Source organism: Amblyomma americanum, chromosome 7, assembly GCF_052857255.1.
Source record: "Amblyomma americanum isolate KBUSLIRL-KWMA chromosome 7, ASM5285725v1, whole genome shotgun sequence".
In the NCBI taxonomy this organism is placed as follows: domain Eukaryota; kingdom Metazoa; phylum Arthropoda; class Arachnida; order Ixodida; family Ixodidae; genus Amblyomma; species Amblyomma americanum.
Window position 1 is genome coordinate 77,121,380 of NC_135503.1, and position 14,778 is coordinate 77,136,157.

Below are 14,778 nucleotides of genomic sequence, written 5' to 3' on the forward strand. Positions count from 1 at the left end.
GTGGCAGAAGGTTAGGCGAATAAGAGTAGGAAGTTTGCAGGCATAAGGGTGGGCGCAGCTGGCAAAGGACAGGGCTAATTGAAGAGACATGGGAAAGGCCTTTGCCTTGCAGGGGATTTAGTCAGGCTGATATGAAGATGATGATTTTGTGTGGTAAAGAACCTTTTGTTTAGAGAAGGCGATAAAATGATGGGAGCTTTAAAGCTGAGTAGCCTGACAGCTCCTCGGAGGCTGTCGAAGTCACCAGCGGATTTAAGCCTTCCACCGGCCTGTATTTACTGAGCGATCTCAGTTTCACCGCAGAATCACTATGCCTGTTCTTTACTATGAGAAAGAAATGTTTGAAAAATTTCTACTTCATGTGGTAAAGTCAAGCTTGGTTTTAGCATTAAAGAAACGCCTCATTCCATCGAGTTGCTATAGTAGGCTTTTTAAAACAGCGCAAAAGATGCGTTTGCTTTGATGGGTAGGCTTAATGAAAATGCAGCTGATAATTTTTTTTATATTGGCAGCTGCCGGAGTTAACCTTTCGTAATTATCGTGCGCTTGTAAGGCAGGAAAATGAGGTAGCAGCATACAGACGTCACCTGTTGTACACAAAATAAACTTCCTTAAAGATATTCTCGCAGGAGTAGCCTACGAATCTGGGGCAAGCCTTCGGGGAAGAGCCTTGGTATTTATTAGGGAGTCTTCCTGTACAGCTGTCTTCGGCGAGCAGTGCAACATATTTCGTTAAACCCAGCTTACGAGCCAGTTCTGGCTGCGGCTCCCAATCAGACTGCTCCCGTTTGGGGGAGGGGGGGGGGCGTTCAGGAAATTCATTGAAATGCGTTCCCGGGGGGTTATGCACCTGTTTGACCAACCCCGCCGCACAGCAATATATTTTTTTTCTGATGGTTCAGACACTGCTTTAGGCAAAAGCTCTTATTTATAGTGATGATAATTCACAAGAATCACCGCACGTGCTCGACTGCAAGGAGAGAGGGTGTCGGAAACCCCGACCGCGCTTCGCCTCGCACACGACAGGCGGCGCAGCCACCTCAAAGCTCAGGGTATTTAATGCCGGCTCTAACCTCAGACACCCATGGCCATGAACAGGGGCATTGGCGGCCGATGTGGGGCGGAGGCTGCGATATGGTGAATTCATGTTCGTCTTTACCAGAAACAGATGCCTGTGTGCCGAATTGCAGCATTGCAATTGCAGTGCAGTGTCTTCAATACCGACAGCCAAAATTAAGCGATGAAAAGCAGCTTACGAAATTCCCGGTAAAAAAACAGCAGGCAAGGCTCTCCACGGATCATATAATTTTTTAACCGTAAGCAGATCTCCATAAGATGGGATTTCTTCTAACAAGCTTCTAGGAGGCACTTACAGCATTTCATGAACAGATTTAGAGGAATTCTAGGAATTTCTCAGGGAGTTCTAGTTGCAAAATAGGCGACAAAAATTGGTTTGGCGGTTTACCATTGCTAAGCACGAAATATTGTGCACAAGCAAGTTTCTTTTTTTCAGGTGTTCACCACCGCAACGTACCTGAAAGAGCGAATAAGGTGTCCACTGACCCAAGGAGCCAGTTATGGGGGTCTTCAACTTCTCATCATCGATGATAATTCACCCAATGTGCGCCGGCGGCCAATGCTTCGGTGCCGCGTTTCTTCAGCAATGTCGTCAACGCCAACGCATATTGCTCTATTGCACCTTGTTCCTGCAACAACGTTTCCCACGCCAACGCACGCAACATATCTAACCACCGCCACATAGCCGGAAGTCTTACCAAAGCAGATCGGTACAAGTACGAGCCATGTATAAAGTGGCTTCGACATAAGATCACAGGAGCCATTATAGTGGATCAGGTAAAGTTTACTCAGTGTATATCGAGCAGGCAGTGATCAGCTGATTAGGTAAGCACCCAGGCTTTTATAATGGTCCAGCAAGATGGCGGCTATTTTTAGGTCACTGCAAGCCAACTAAACCGAATTACGCGTTGCGTAGTGCGCGCACTCAGCAGCAGGAGCGAGCCCATGTGAAGACATTGGAAATTCGGTACACGCCTAACCTAGTAGGCTTCCACTAAATTAAAGTTATCCATGATCTGAGCATGTCCAAACGTTTCAATAGACGCGCCTATGATTGGGAAATGGGGGCTAAGCTGGCAAACGGTGCAAAGGCTGCCCAGATGTGCAGAAAACAAGTGAACGTGTATCGCTAGAAATGACCCAAGGAGGGGGGGGGGGGTGAAAACATGAAGCGCATTGCAGGAAAGCCGTAGCGCATTCTAGGACGCCTCATGGGTAACCGTCGCCTCACTGTACATACTTTAGCTGCTGGATGGTCCGCATTCTCTCGCCCGTTCACATAGTTTCTACGCGGGAAGCGCCCATGGCATCCCTGGCAGCTAGCGCAGCTTCAGGAGCCGTCGCCATCAGCCGCTTCTCTTACAACAAAACAGCTGGTGGTGTTTTCATTAACTGGCGCGCTATAGCGCTGGATAACTCTTCTTCGGGATTAGGAAACGAGCTATAGGCCACCCAGGCCACTTTCTAAGCTGCGTGCGCTGTTGCCCAGATCTTCGCTGTTAACACGTCGCACGAAAACACTACCGATATCTGAGACGAAATTCGCCGATCATGTGATCTTTTTACATAATCACACCCTGCCCTAGTGGGAAAACCCCGATTGGTCGAGAGAGGTCGCGTGACCTCCTTACGTCATCACAACAGCTGGTTGTGAGCGACCTAGTTTCTTGACAGCAGCCTAGACCAATTAGAAAAAAATGCTCTATATGCAAATTCTATAACCGGAACAGAATAGCAGATTCCCGCTAGTGCAGCTTGCGGTCCCATTATGGCCGCTGATGGACCGACGATTGCATACCAAAAGAGGTATACAGACAAAGCAGGTGCAACAAAAGCAAGCGTCGAGAAATATGAAATCTAATCACATAGAGTTCCACTTTGATGCCCAAAAGGTTATTTTGCAATCCGGCGAACTAAAAAACTAATATAGTTTGAATGCTCACACAAAGCATACATAAACCAAGTAAAATACAAAACAGCTTTATTCATTACTGTATAATGAATCCTCGCTCCAGATCGGCATGCGGGCACGACAGAGAACAGGTACGGGGGGTGGAGGCAGATCAGTTTGGAACACTTTGTCAATGATAGACTCGTCTCTGTGTTTGAAAATCCAAGTCGGCTTTCCACTGTGAGAGCTCGCCTCCGCTGCCATACCCGTTCTTGCATATTATCGATGTTGCACTACAGCGTCATCATCGCTTGCACGTAGAGCGTTCCGTGACCATAATTTTTTCTTCCGCTATACTGCACATGAACGTTGCTTGTCTCATAAAGCGCTGGACATAGACATTATTTGCCAAATCGCGCCTAGCTGTCGCTAGCAGAAAAAAAAATCGCAAGATGCTTTGCAGCATCCACGTTAAAAAGGTTGCTTTGACTTAAGCGCCCTGATGGTTAATTCGCCTTCACGGCCCTCCTTATACCTACGAACTACCACCTATCGCCATGTAGGGTATAGAATCCTGAATTATCACCCGATATTTCCAAGTTGCAAATCCTTCGTATCAGCATCCAAAAATCCGCTCAAAAGTAACCCCGTCGGCAAGACCTTATGCCGGACTGAGGTGGAAGCGCCGTAGAGAGAGCATGCCTGGGAACACACAGAGATACGAAGTGAAAAAGCAAAATTATTGAATTTATTAACATTGTTATATACTAAGAAAGATCCAAGCCGACTTCTGCACCAAGACTTTGGCCGCACACCGAGCGACGAAACATCCGCAGCCATCTCAGCCCAGGGTTAGTCGCCCGCTCCAGTCACGCAGGAAGAAGCCCAAAGCTTCGGCTATAATCGAAAAAGAAAGATAAAAAAGGCGGATTGGAATTCAGTCAGAAGAACTGGTAACCGAACATGCAATTTCACAGTAGAATCCCCAGTGTGAGCTTACATTTTCCTCCGCACAACAACCACAGGTCAGAAATAGATTAATCCACACATGCTTTCACGTGGAGTATTACAAAGCTCACGTGCTAAGGATAAAACACACTTATCCTGTTTAGAGCGCACTGCATGCCGGTACATAACGTGACGTAATATACGCTGAGCACCAGGGCTAGGCGAAACCGGTGGATACCCGGGCGGCACTGGTGATCGAGCCCCCCCCCCACTCTCACATGTGAGGCGTATGCTCAAGTTCTAGGAAGTTACGGAACGTTTGATGTCTCTCATATGGGGAGATTTTTCGCACTTCGAAAACGGGGATGTTTTTTACCAGTGGCATGTTTACCGCGGTCGTTTTTTACGAAACCCTGGTCACACGTACCCGTACTAGTCCGTACCGCGACACGGCTCCTGCGGGAGTTTTCCTCCAGGAATAAATAAATGGTGCTAAGAAAACATTCAAGTTAGATGTAGAGTTTGAAGTGTCCCTAAACATAAATTAGGTTTAATTCGGTCGATGAGGCGGAAAGCGCGAACTTCATGATTAGGTTTTGCGTAGTGCGAACGCTACCGCACTGGGTAGACGGACAAGACGCCAGGCGAACGTCGCTCTAGAACGGAAGTTGTGAGAGAAAAAGTTGGCAACAATTGAAAAAGGCGGCTGTCAGTGGCATTGAAAACGACAGCAGCGGACATGCCAATCCAGGAGACGTGCCTGCAACCTGCACTAGCGTAGCCAGAGGAGAGAAAGTATAGGAACAAAACAGCTGTGCAGAAGCAGTGACTAAGAAGACAGGAAGCGATAGCGCGGAAAGAAAGAGGGCGAAGTCAAGGAAGGAAGCTACAATCGCAGCCAGCAGGGTCAAGGACAAAAGGACCAGAGTTATAGTGCTAACAGCAAGCATGTCGAGGAAGGTGAGAGAGAGTACAGTGGTGCTTATCTCTGGTGACTGGAGTATAGGAATGTGCAGTATTAGCTACAATAGAAAAAGCAAAAGAAAGCAAGAGAAAAGCAGTGGCGACTTTCAGGGACAGGAATGTAAGCGAAGTGCTCCATGTAGAAATGGCCGTGCCTCAGGACGTAGCCTTGAAATGGTAGCGTGAGGGTTGCATGATTTTCTAAGCGGTCACAGAACAGGAGTAGTTGAGTGACTAGAAAAATGATTTCAAGAGAACTGTTGGGGGCACTTAAGCTCCGCCTCAAGTTTAGGACGCGACAGCCTAATGAGTTATTGCCCATAGATGCAAAATTGATCATTTTTAATTAACATTCATAAATCTTTGGGAGTCCTCACTGCTGGTGCCGCAGTTAAGTGATGCGCCACAGCACTGGGATGGCAGCTGCTGCCACCAGTGAGGCCTGTGCAATCGGAGTTGCTCTTCCCGGAAAACTTATGGAGATTACTCATTAAATTAACTGCCACGGTGCGTATTTCGTTCACAACTCGGCGGGCACGTTGTGATGACGCCACAAGGTCACGTGACTTAGGAGGCCCACCTGCCAATCTTGTTGCTTCTCTCGGGAGTTTTCGAGGATTTTTCGCTTACGGTCAACGACGGCGACGCCAGACTTTCTGCGAAACGAGATCCTTGCCGTTACGAAATTTGAAAACTCATTTCTTTATGTGCAAAGCTTACGCGCTGAACTAACATCCCCTAAATTGTGCATCGGGCTCATGTGATCGTTATATTATATGTACGCGACATGCGCACTGCTTGTGCCACGCTATCATTAATCTCTAGCTAAATAAGATGCCCAACAAAAATTAAAGATCACTGCGGCTACCCACATTGGAAGCATGCGAAAGCGTTGACGCCTCCTCGACACTGGTCGACTTTCAAATTTGGCGCCACGGTTGTTTTCTCGGTCAGTTGATTGTTTGTTATCGATTAACTCTGATTATACCCTCATTTCATCCCGGCAACCATTTCGAGTTTTCAAATTTTCCGCCGCACTTCGATCCCGTCCACTGACTATATGACCATCCAGGCTATTTACCCGTCCATTACCTTTTGCTTCTCATTAATTACCTAATTTCCTCTAATTTATCATTCCTTTTATCTCTCTCTGGTTACTTATCGATCACTTATCATTGGTCATGTGATTAATACCAGTAGTAGTAGTGGTGGCTTAATTAAAAGTAAATAAGAACAGAAGGAAAAGAATGTTGCCGGCCGCAGCAATACCTAACTAATATCTTAAGCACCCGAGCCGCAGCCGGCGGAGGTGAAAGGGAAAGAGTAGGGATAGCGAGGAGAAGTATAAAGCTGAGCGATAGAAAGAAAGGTCACGGGAGAGCTTTGTACACTGTTCACAAAATACATAAGGCAATCAAGTTCGTGCCGCTCGTGCGCTAATGTTCAGGCCCTGCTCCAAAATAAGTGCACGCGTGCGGCCACTGCGTGCAATTTCTACCGGAAAAAATAAACTGTACATACATAGCCATGCGCACGTAGCGTCCTGCCTCGAACTAATCGCGCGCGCGGCCTGCACATTGCACGAGCAGCCGGGGTGGGGCGCCCGGCCGCGTACCCTCCGAGGTAGCACCCACGGAGCGTTCATGTCACGCGTGCACTACCTGGCGAAAAGCAAGCGGGAAGTCAAGCCCGCCTGCTCGATGAACGCACAAAGGCTCACCATTGTTCTGTCACGGGTGCGCGCACTGCCCTGTGGCCACAGGAGCGCCTCGAAACTGTCCGGGATGATTCCCAGCGCCCTGTAGGCCGCTAACATCTCGCGACGCGGCACTGTGGAAGCGGTGCGGCGAAGCAGCATCCGCCCTAATGCCTCCACTGCACCGCAGTCACCGCACGCGTCGCTCGACGAAAGTCCGTGGCGCACCCGTCTTTCCCCTGGTCACACGCAGCCGACGCACACTCGGATGATCATCGCGCGCTGGAGGCGCGACAATGAAGGCGCGCAGACGACTTAAAGGCGCTGTGCGAGGGTGTTGCTGACGGAGGTGGTCGTAGATCACCGCACGCAGGTCTTCCAGGGCGAGTGGTTCGTTGCTGGGTGGAAGCTGACGTTCCGCGGTGGCGAGCTCGTCGCCTTGCGCGTTGCCGCAGTGACAGGGCACCCATTGCACGCGAATACTCCATCTAACTTGTGATTGGCCATTTCGAGTTTTCAAACTTGGCCCCACGCTTTGGCTTCGTCCACACTTCGGGTTTTTCAAATTTGGCGCTACGCTATCGCTCCGCCTACTTCCGGTGTTTTCAAATTTCGTGCACTTTTGTTCTGGCCCCGCCTTCTCTTTGCACATTTTTGGCAATAATTAATTAACTATTCATTCCATTTCGAAAACAATCTTTCAGGAAGCCTCCCCGCATCGTTTTCTTTCGATTTAGACCACTCGTTTGACGCTACCGCTTTCGAGTTGTCCACAACTGCTGCCGACACATTTTGCGGACAAGAATCCCGCCTACATAGCCTAGTAAAGTTTTCGCTTTAATAAATGTATTTAGCTTGTTCCTAGCCTGTATATGAAGATTTCCTTCTCATCTAGTGTTCTGTTGCAAATCTTCCGAGCCTTGAGCGATAAACCCCTGCCACACTTGCGTTGGGTTGACCATATCGTCGCTTTTACGGGTCGTTGATGCGTTCCACCTCGAAACATTCGCCTCCTGAAGTAAAAGGCCACTCGTGGCCTCTCCCGCACTCGAGGTGGATGCGAGAATCACTGTAAGTTACGAGACATTGGTGGCATCAATTTGTAGATATTTTTTCCTTTGCAGATGAGGACGTTTATTCCGGGTCCGTATTTTCTGGCGACGCTTTTCCCGGAACCTCCACATCAAAGACTTGGACGGATACGGGGACAGAAAGGGAAGTTAACGTTTAATTACTTTGAGCAGCACAGGCTAGTCTAGATAAATAGAAAGCCAAAATGTGAAGTTGAAATCACGTGGGACTTCCAACATAGGCAATCGACCTTTGATTACTGTCTAAAGTCGCAGACAATCTGTAGCAAGCTCGCAAAAGTGGAAATGTTACTCAACAATTCTGGGCAAAAGCGTTTGTTTAGCGGGAAACTTTTTTTATATGAACGCAATTTTTTTTATATAATGTAAGATACTGCTGCAACAATCAAAACATCTGCAGATCATCCGACAGCAGTCTTGCATTTTTTTCTGTTAACGTTTTTGCTATCTTCAAAAGCGTTCCCCACTAGTTTTCTATGGCTGTCCTAAGTGTTTGATGCGATCAATGGAAACGCTTTAAAAGAAAGATTTTGCTACATATGACAGGAATAAACCATTATCTTCAATATTTCCGTATTATTATCTTACAATTTTCCCATTTTTTTATTTTTGTCCTAGAATGTTGGACATGAGACGAAGAATGAGAGGGAAACTAGGGAGGATATCATAAGAGTATTAGTCTGCAGAAAGAGAAATGATGGCAGTATAAAAGAGGATTAGAAATTTAGGCCAAGAACAAATAACGCAAATAGCAGCAGGCATCCGGGAGGAGTGCAGAAGCGCACTATAGAAATGTGGTATTATAATGATTACGAATGGCTTATTCCAACGCAGCTAGAACAAGTGAAAGCGGAAAACCGCAAGGAAGTAAACATGAAGTCACGCTCAAGAAATTAATGAGGCCATCGATCATTGAAAGATGGTTTCGAGAGACAGCACAGAGGTGCCAAGAAGGCGCAGATTTCTCAAAATGGAGTGTAGAAAAAATGGGACTCATATAAACGAGAGAAAGTGCATGTGCAGAGTCTCGCCTATAGAGGCTGCAAATCCCCTCAAAGTGCGCACTATGGTCAATGACGTCGACCGATTGTCAGGGCACTCTGGTGACGAGATTTCACGGAGGACTCTGGCAGCTACCAGCGATGTCGCGCTAGGGGGTCAACAGCAGCATTACGGCAGACGGTTGACGCCATTGACTGGAGGGCCTCATGTGAGCGGCATTTGCCATCGCCGCTTTCTTGCGGCCACCCTATCCTCGCAAACTTTATAATCTCTTCCGCCCACCTGACCTTCTGCCGCCCCCTGCTACGCTTATCGCCAAACAAGGACCAGTGGCAGTTCAGCAAGTTAGAACGTTAGGCCGTAGGTACTTCATTTTTCCTGCGTCAAACAGCGTACAAAAAAAACCAGGACACTTGGAACGACACGGAGCGCTCTTGTCCCTGTCTTTCCTTCCAAGTGTCCTGTTTTTTTTCCTTTGTGCGCTGTTTGACGATGGAGAAAAACCAATGGCGGTAACTGTCCACCGCTATCAGCTTCCGGGAAGACCTTTGTCGCCACGTTCTTTGAAGGTCACATCTGGATGCATGTGTGTTTTCTAGAAGGCAGGTGCAGCTGAATCACCCCCTGGGATTAATCGGTTTTGGCGGAAAGGAGAAAACGACCCGTCTCCTTGACCGGTTGCAGCGATTTGGCAAGCTGCGGAATGCGACTTTTCTCTCTCTGAACCAACACCTGGGAAGTCGCCGCACGTGGCTCCCAAGATGGCCGATCAAAACAATGCTTACAGCAAAACCACAAAAGCAGTAAAAGCGGACATGTGCAGGGCAGCGTTTGATGCACGGGACGCACCACGAAAAATGTTGTATTGTTGTATATAGAATGACTGAGGAAATTAGACTATAATTGAGTTGCGTTTATTTCATTGCTGACTGCGAAACGCCTCTCGTTGTTTACAAAATTTCCGCATTTAAAAGAGCGGTTGGGTATTTTCATATAGTTAATCCTCAGATATTCTCTCCCGATATTTTGTTTTCTCCTTTTCTTTTTAATTACTAAAATTTCACCTAAGGCACAATCATTAGCTTGGCGCCAGTTTACCGTTCTATGGGGTCTCCCAACTGAATCCTGGCCAATCCCCCTTCGTGGGTACGTGCCATGTCACGATAGGAGGCAACAACAACAACAGGAAGAACGCGGTCAGCGACGGACATGTACTATATCTGCTGAATTCTTGGCCAATTCCCCTAAGTGGCCGTGTGCCATTGTGTGATGGTAACAACATGCCTGCTGGCTCCCCGAGTTAACAGGCTTGGGCCTCAGCCGCAGACGTCCGGGCTGCCAGATCTGCACAAAGCGCCGTCGATAGCCTGAGCCACCAGACCCAGGCGCCGCTGTTCCCTTGCTGTCCGGCTGCCCCCATTAACGTCCCTGCAGGGAGCCCAGCCAAATTAACCAGTGCTACCTCACCGCTGCCCCCAATTAATGAGCATCAGCTAAAAGCCATATACTTGCATGGGCGCTGGCCGCACCAAAAACATACTCAACCCGCACGACCTAACCAATGTCCCTAATTAAGGAGCGTCAAAAGCCATATACTATTTACACGGGTGTTGACCGCGACAACCCCGGTAGTCAGAATTATCCGGACTTCCGAATTAATGAAGTTGTCCTACTACATTTGATTCTTTCATCCAAATCAGTAACAGTACTGGAAATGACAGGAGGCAATTAGAGTGAAAGAGTTTTTATTCCCGAACTACAAGGGCATGTTAAATCATAATGAAATGGCTTTCACATTTTTTTTGCAGCACGCTTCCTGTTGGGTACTAGTGAACATAGGCTATACCCAATAGCACTGTTTTTGGACAGCCATTCCTGACCCATTCCAATAAAAAAAAAAATAAGAGGCAAGCACTGCACTATCAAGACTTTGAAAGATAGGCTGCCTTGCAATAACAACTTGAGCAGTGTACCATGTCCTGTAGAAATACTTCTGCGTGGCACTGCCCCGAAGCATGAAACCATTATGTGCAAGAATGACACTGATGTGTATAGCACATTTTGTTCAGTGCACAGGACATTCTTAGCACCGATTTCTCCACAATATGTGGAACAGATAACATATATAACACAGTATCACAGATCATTATATTTTGAAGAAGCTGCTATCTGGTGACCAGAGCTCATGTGGGACAATTGATCACTTGATGAGGTCCTTCGGCTGATGACTGCGACGGTAGCATTGCTAGACTCAACACAGCACGATCAATATGCAGCTGAAGTCAGTTATGAAATTCTTAGAGTTCATGAAGATGTCAAACTAATTTATCCCTAGTGGTCTATGCGTGATTTCAAGTTCAAACAACAAAACAGAACATGCACAATAAGACAATGGTGTGCTAGAAGTACAGATTACATGAAGCAGGTTATGACATTCATCACATGATTTGCAGTGCAACCCATGGAAACAGTAGATGACTAGACTATGCCAGATGCATGCTGTATGATAATGAACCCGAATGACCTGGGCCACAGCTGAGACACCAGCTGTTGAAAAGCAATCAAAGTTTCACAAAATAGCTCATCTCCGAGTTTTTACACCAGAGAAATATTCCTTCAAAATGCCCTCACCTTAGGGCTCAGTGCTTCCATGCATTGAATGTTTCCAGTGGCTGGGGCTCCCGGCGAGATCCGCCCGCCCGTGCAGGGGTCAGTGGTGCCGACTCTCCCTGGCCTGTGGCGCGCTCAGATCTGAACACGTTCCTCGACATAAGTTCATTGATGATGGGCCACGGCTTTTGAATAATTTCAGCTGGCAGCCGCAGCGGGTTCCACGAGTTTTTCAGGTTTTCCTTACGCACGCTCATGGAGGGAAAATTCATCGTAGTCTTTTCTCCGGTCTCTAATGTGGGTGTCTCCGTATCCTTTGCGGTGGTCATAACAGTGGTCTTCAGAGGCTGCGCCTGAATCACCAAGAGAGAAAGGGGAATGGGGGAGGGGATATTTGTCAAGTTTGTTCCTTTTCAACACACTGTTGCATGTGCCTTCTTCCTGTTCTCCAAAAGCTTAATATCACATGTCAGCAAAGTACAGCCCCACTGGAGAGCTGAGCTTCTCCACTGAGGATGAGTACAGTGCCCATAATTAATGCAATAGCATTTAGGCTGTCTTCTTACAAGAAACCCCTGGTTCCTCCCTAACAAAATTGTCCGTTTGGTCGAAAGGGTCTCTACATCATCAACACTGCCAAATTTGAAAATCTGAGGACAAGAATGCAGTGAAAGCTCGTTGTTTCGAACCTCAATAATTCGAATTTTCGGACAATTCGAACTACTCTACTTGGTCCGGCCAAGCTCCGTACAGATCTGTGTATAAAAAAGCCCGTTAATTCAAAAGCGAGTCGGTTCCGCTACGGATAATTCGGATAATTCGAACTATGCGCCGCCCCGTCTCGGCGGCTTGGCACACAGCACGTGGCCAAAAAAAAAAATCGCCTGCGCGTACTTAGAGGCTGCGCACGTGCTAAACGGGGACAGAAGATGGAACCAGGTAAAACGGTGGAAGAGTGGGTAAAGCCTAAATGGCGGCGTCACCTGCGCGGCGGGCGGTGGTGTGGGAGGGGGCACGGGTTGGCGAACGCGGTGGCAGCTGCCTACCCTCTTTCCATGCAGCCTCCAAAACTCGAAACTATCGTATTTACTCGCTTAATGAACCGAGCGCGGATCTTGCCACCGCGCAAAGCTGTGCCGCCGCCGATAACATCATTTGTTTTTTTCTATAATTTGAGGAGAGCTCCTGCAGAGGGGTGGGGGGCGCGACGCGGTCGGTGGACTTGGCAGAGCGCCAAGACGTTGTGCGCTCTAAGATAAAGCTTAAATATTCGCATTGCACACTCGTCACTGTCCTGTTTTTAACTTCGCAGTAAGAAACGCGCGCCTCACCTTCAGGGCCGGTGTTCAGCACGTTAGCGTTATCTCGCCGCCGGCTAGCACAAAATTGCCGGATCTCGTCAAACTGAACGATGCTAAACACTAGCGGCACGAACACGTCTGACCGCATGCGTTTGTTGATGACGGAAGGATGGATGGCGATATATGAAATCTCTACCCTTCAAAAAAAATCTGTTGTAAACTTTTTTTCCCGTGTAATGAACCCACCCCGCAAACTGATGTCAACTTTTCTGGGAAAAAAGTGGATCCATTACGCGAGTAAATACGGTAATTACTCGTTAATTCGAGCCCTGTTAATTCGGAAATACGGATAAGTACTGTTGGCGCGGCGCCAGCCAATGCCCATGAAAGGCTACGACTTCAGACGGGCGCTACAAATTACGTGCGAAAAACTTTTTTTTCCTTTGCGAGTGTTGTCCATCCTTCCACCCATCAGTCGCCAGCGGAACCACGCGGTCAGCCGCGATCACGACGCCGGCTTTTGGCATCGTTCGCCGCAAAAGGCGCTTGCTGCTATTGCGCGTTCCAATGATTGAGTGGCAGCAGACGGCGTCCGCCCCAATCGCCCATGGCACGATAAGGCGAACATAGCGAAAACGAGGCTTGCCCAACCAGACAAGCGCTGGCACTCTGCCAAGTTCGCTCCCCCCCTATGATAGAGCTAACGTCAAAAGGACGCTGCACAGCTTTTTGGCGCACTGCCAAGAAACGCGTTGTGGACCGTGAGGGTGGGAAACGAAGAGAGGCATTAACGACTGACACTTTTTTTTCGTTCACATTTTTAGGCAAAAATCGGGTGTGGCTGGGTTCCTTATGCGACTGGGTTCGTTACCGAGTAAATACGGTACATATGCCGTAATGCAAATGGTTCTTATCAGTTTTTTCGAGGCCATTCGATAATTCGAACATCGGATAATTCGAACTTTTTTCCCGGTCCCGTGAAGTTCGAATTAACGAGCTTTTACTAGTACCTTCCATTGGATTTATCATATAAGATTTTACTAATCAAACCCAATGTTAACCTTAATTCATCCACTAACCTACTTTAACACACCCACTAATCCACCTTAATCCGTTTTCTGGGGTGGGCCTACTTCCAGAATTTGCTGGGCCATAAGCATTTTCTTCACGAATGTGCGTAAGAAGACAACAATTTTTTTTCTGAAGAGCGTTACCTCTTGCTACTTACGTTTGTCAACAACACATCTGTCTGCAATGAAGGTCCAATTAACAGTCTCCACATGACCACACTACATCACATAACACTGCGCACATAGCGCCTCAACTATTACCTATACTTTTGATCAGTTATATACGTGCCAGTATAGCGGCCTTTGAATTGGGAACAACCCCTCCCCCAACGGGAACGCCATTTGCATAAAACTTGGGGGACACCTGTTTGAAGTGGTGTCAAATGGCTTGGCATGTTCCCGAGGATAAAATTACTAGTTGAGATGAAACCCATAATACGTGCGAGACTCACAACTGCAACCTTTCCGCCCTCAAATGTGCATTCCGAGGACCTTCAGACGGCCATTACGACCGAACCATTTGTCTCAGGGTGTCCCGGATGGTGTCAAACGATTTGTGTCGTGATGCACACGTATGTAAAATTAACCAATACAACGAGGAAATATACCGGCAATAGCGAAGATGGCTGTAAATCGCAATAGTAGTGCAAAATCCAAGAGGTAAGTGGCGCTGCTTGCGTCTTAGAAGGGATGTTTCCGGAAAAGAAACATCCACGGATGTTTGGATTTGGTCTTTTTCACATTTGCTGAGCACACCGATGCAAACACTTGAAGCTCCCATAGCTACCGATCTTATATCGAATACTGAGGCAGTGTTGGTGGAGTAACTCTTTTTTTATATCAGTCACTGTACATGGGACACTCTACAGCTAACTAACTGCATCACCATCGTTGAATGTTTGACAGCCACTTAAAAATTCAGTCTGTGCCAATTGGTTAGGAACCCAAATGCAGAGGCACTAGCTGCATGACAGCAGCTAACCTGCCCTTTTTGTTTCATTACCTCTAATGAAACTGCATACTAACCATTGCAAATGTAACTGCAGTGGAAAAAGAAATATTCGAAAACTTGACTTTAAATGCCGATTCGTAACTGTTCCAAAGCAGAAACAAGTGTTTGGGCTTGATT

The 14,778-nt window shown here is 47.4% G+C and overlaps 1 protein-coding gene across 5 annotated transcripts in view; it reads right to left on the reverse strand.

Annotated features, from left to right (window-relative positions):
• Positions 1–3,694: 3,694 nt before the first annotated feature.
• LOC144099328 (uncharacterized) overlaps positions 3,695–14,778 on the reverse strand; it is a 44,776-nt gene continuing 33,692 nt past the window's right edge. For 4 of the 5 annotated variants that reach the window (XM_077632545.1, XM_077632546.1, XM_077632547.1 and 1 more), the window contains 2 exons: positions 11,300–11,631; positions 3,695–3,865 (listed from right to left, as the gene is read on the reverse strand). In XM_077632545.1, coding sequence (XP_077488671.1) covers positions 11,308–11,631 — 324 coding nt within the window. In that variant the 3' untranslated portion in view covers positions 3,695–3,865; positions 11,300–11,307. The remainder of the gene's footprint in view (positions 3,866–11,299; positions 11,632–14,778) is intronic. The other variant, XM_077632548.1, reaches the window with a different exon arrangement.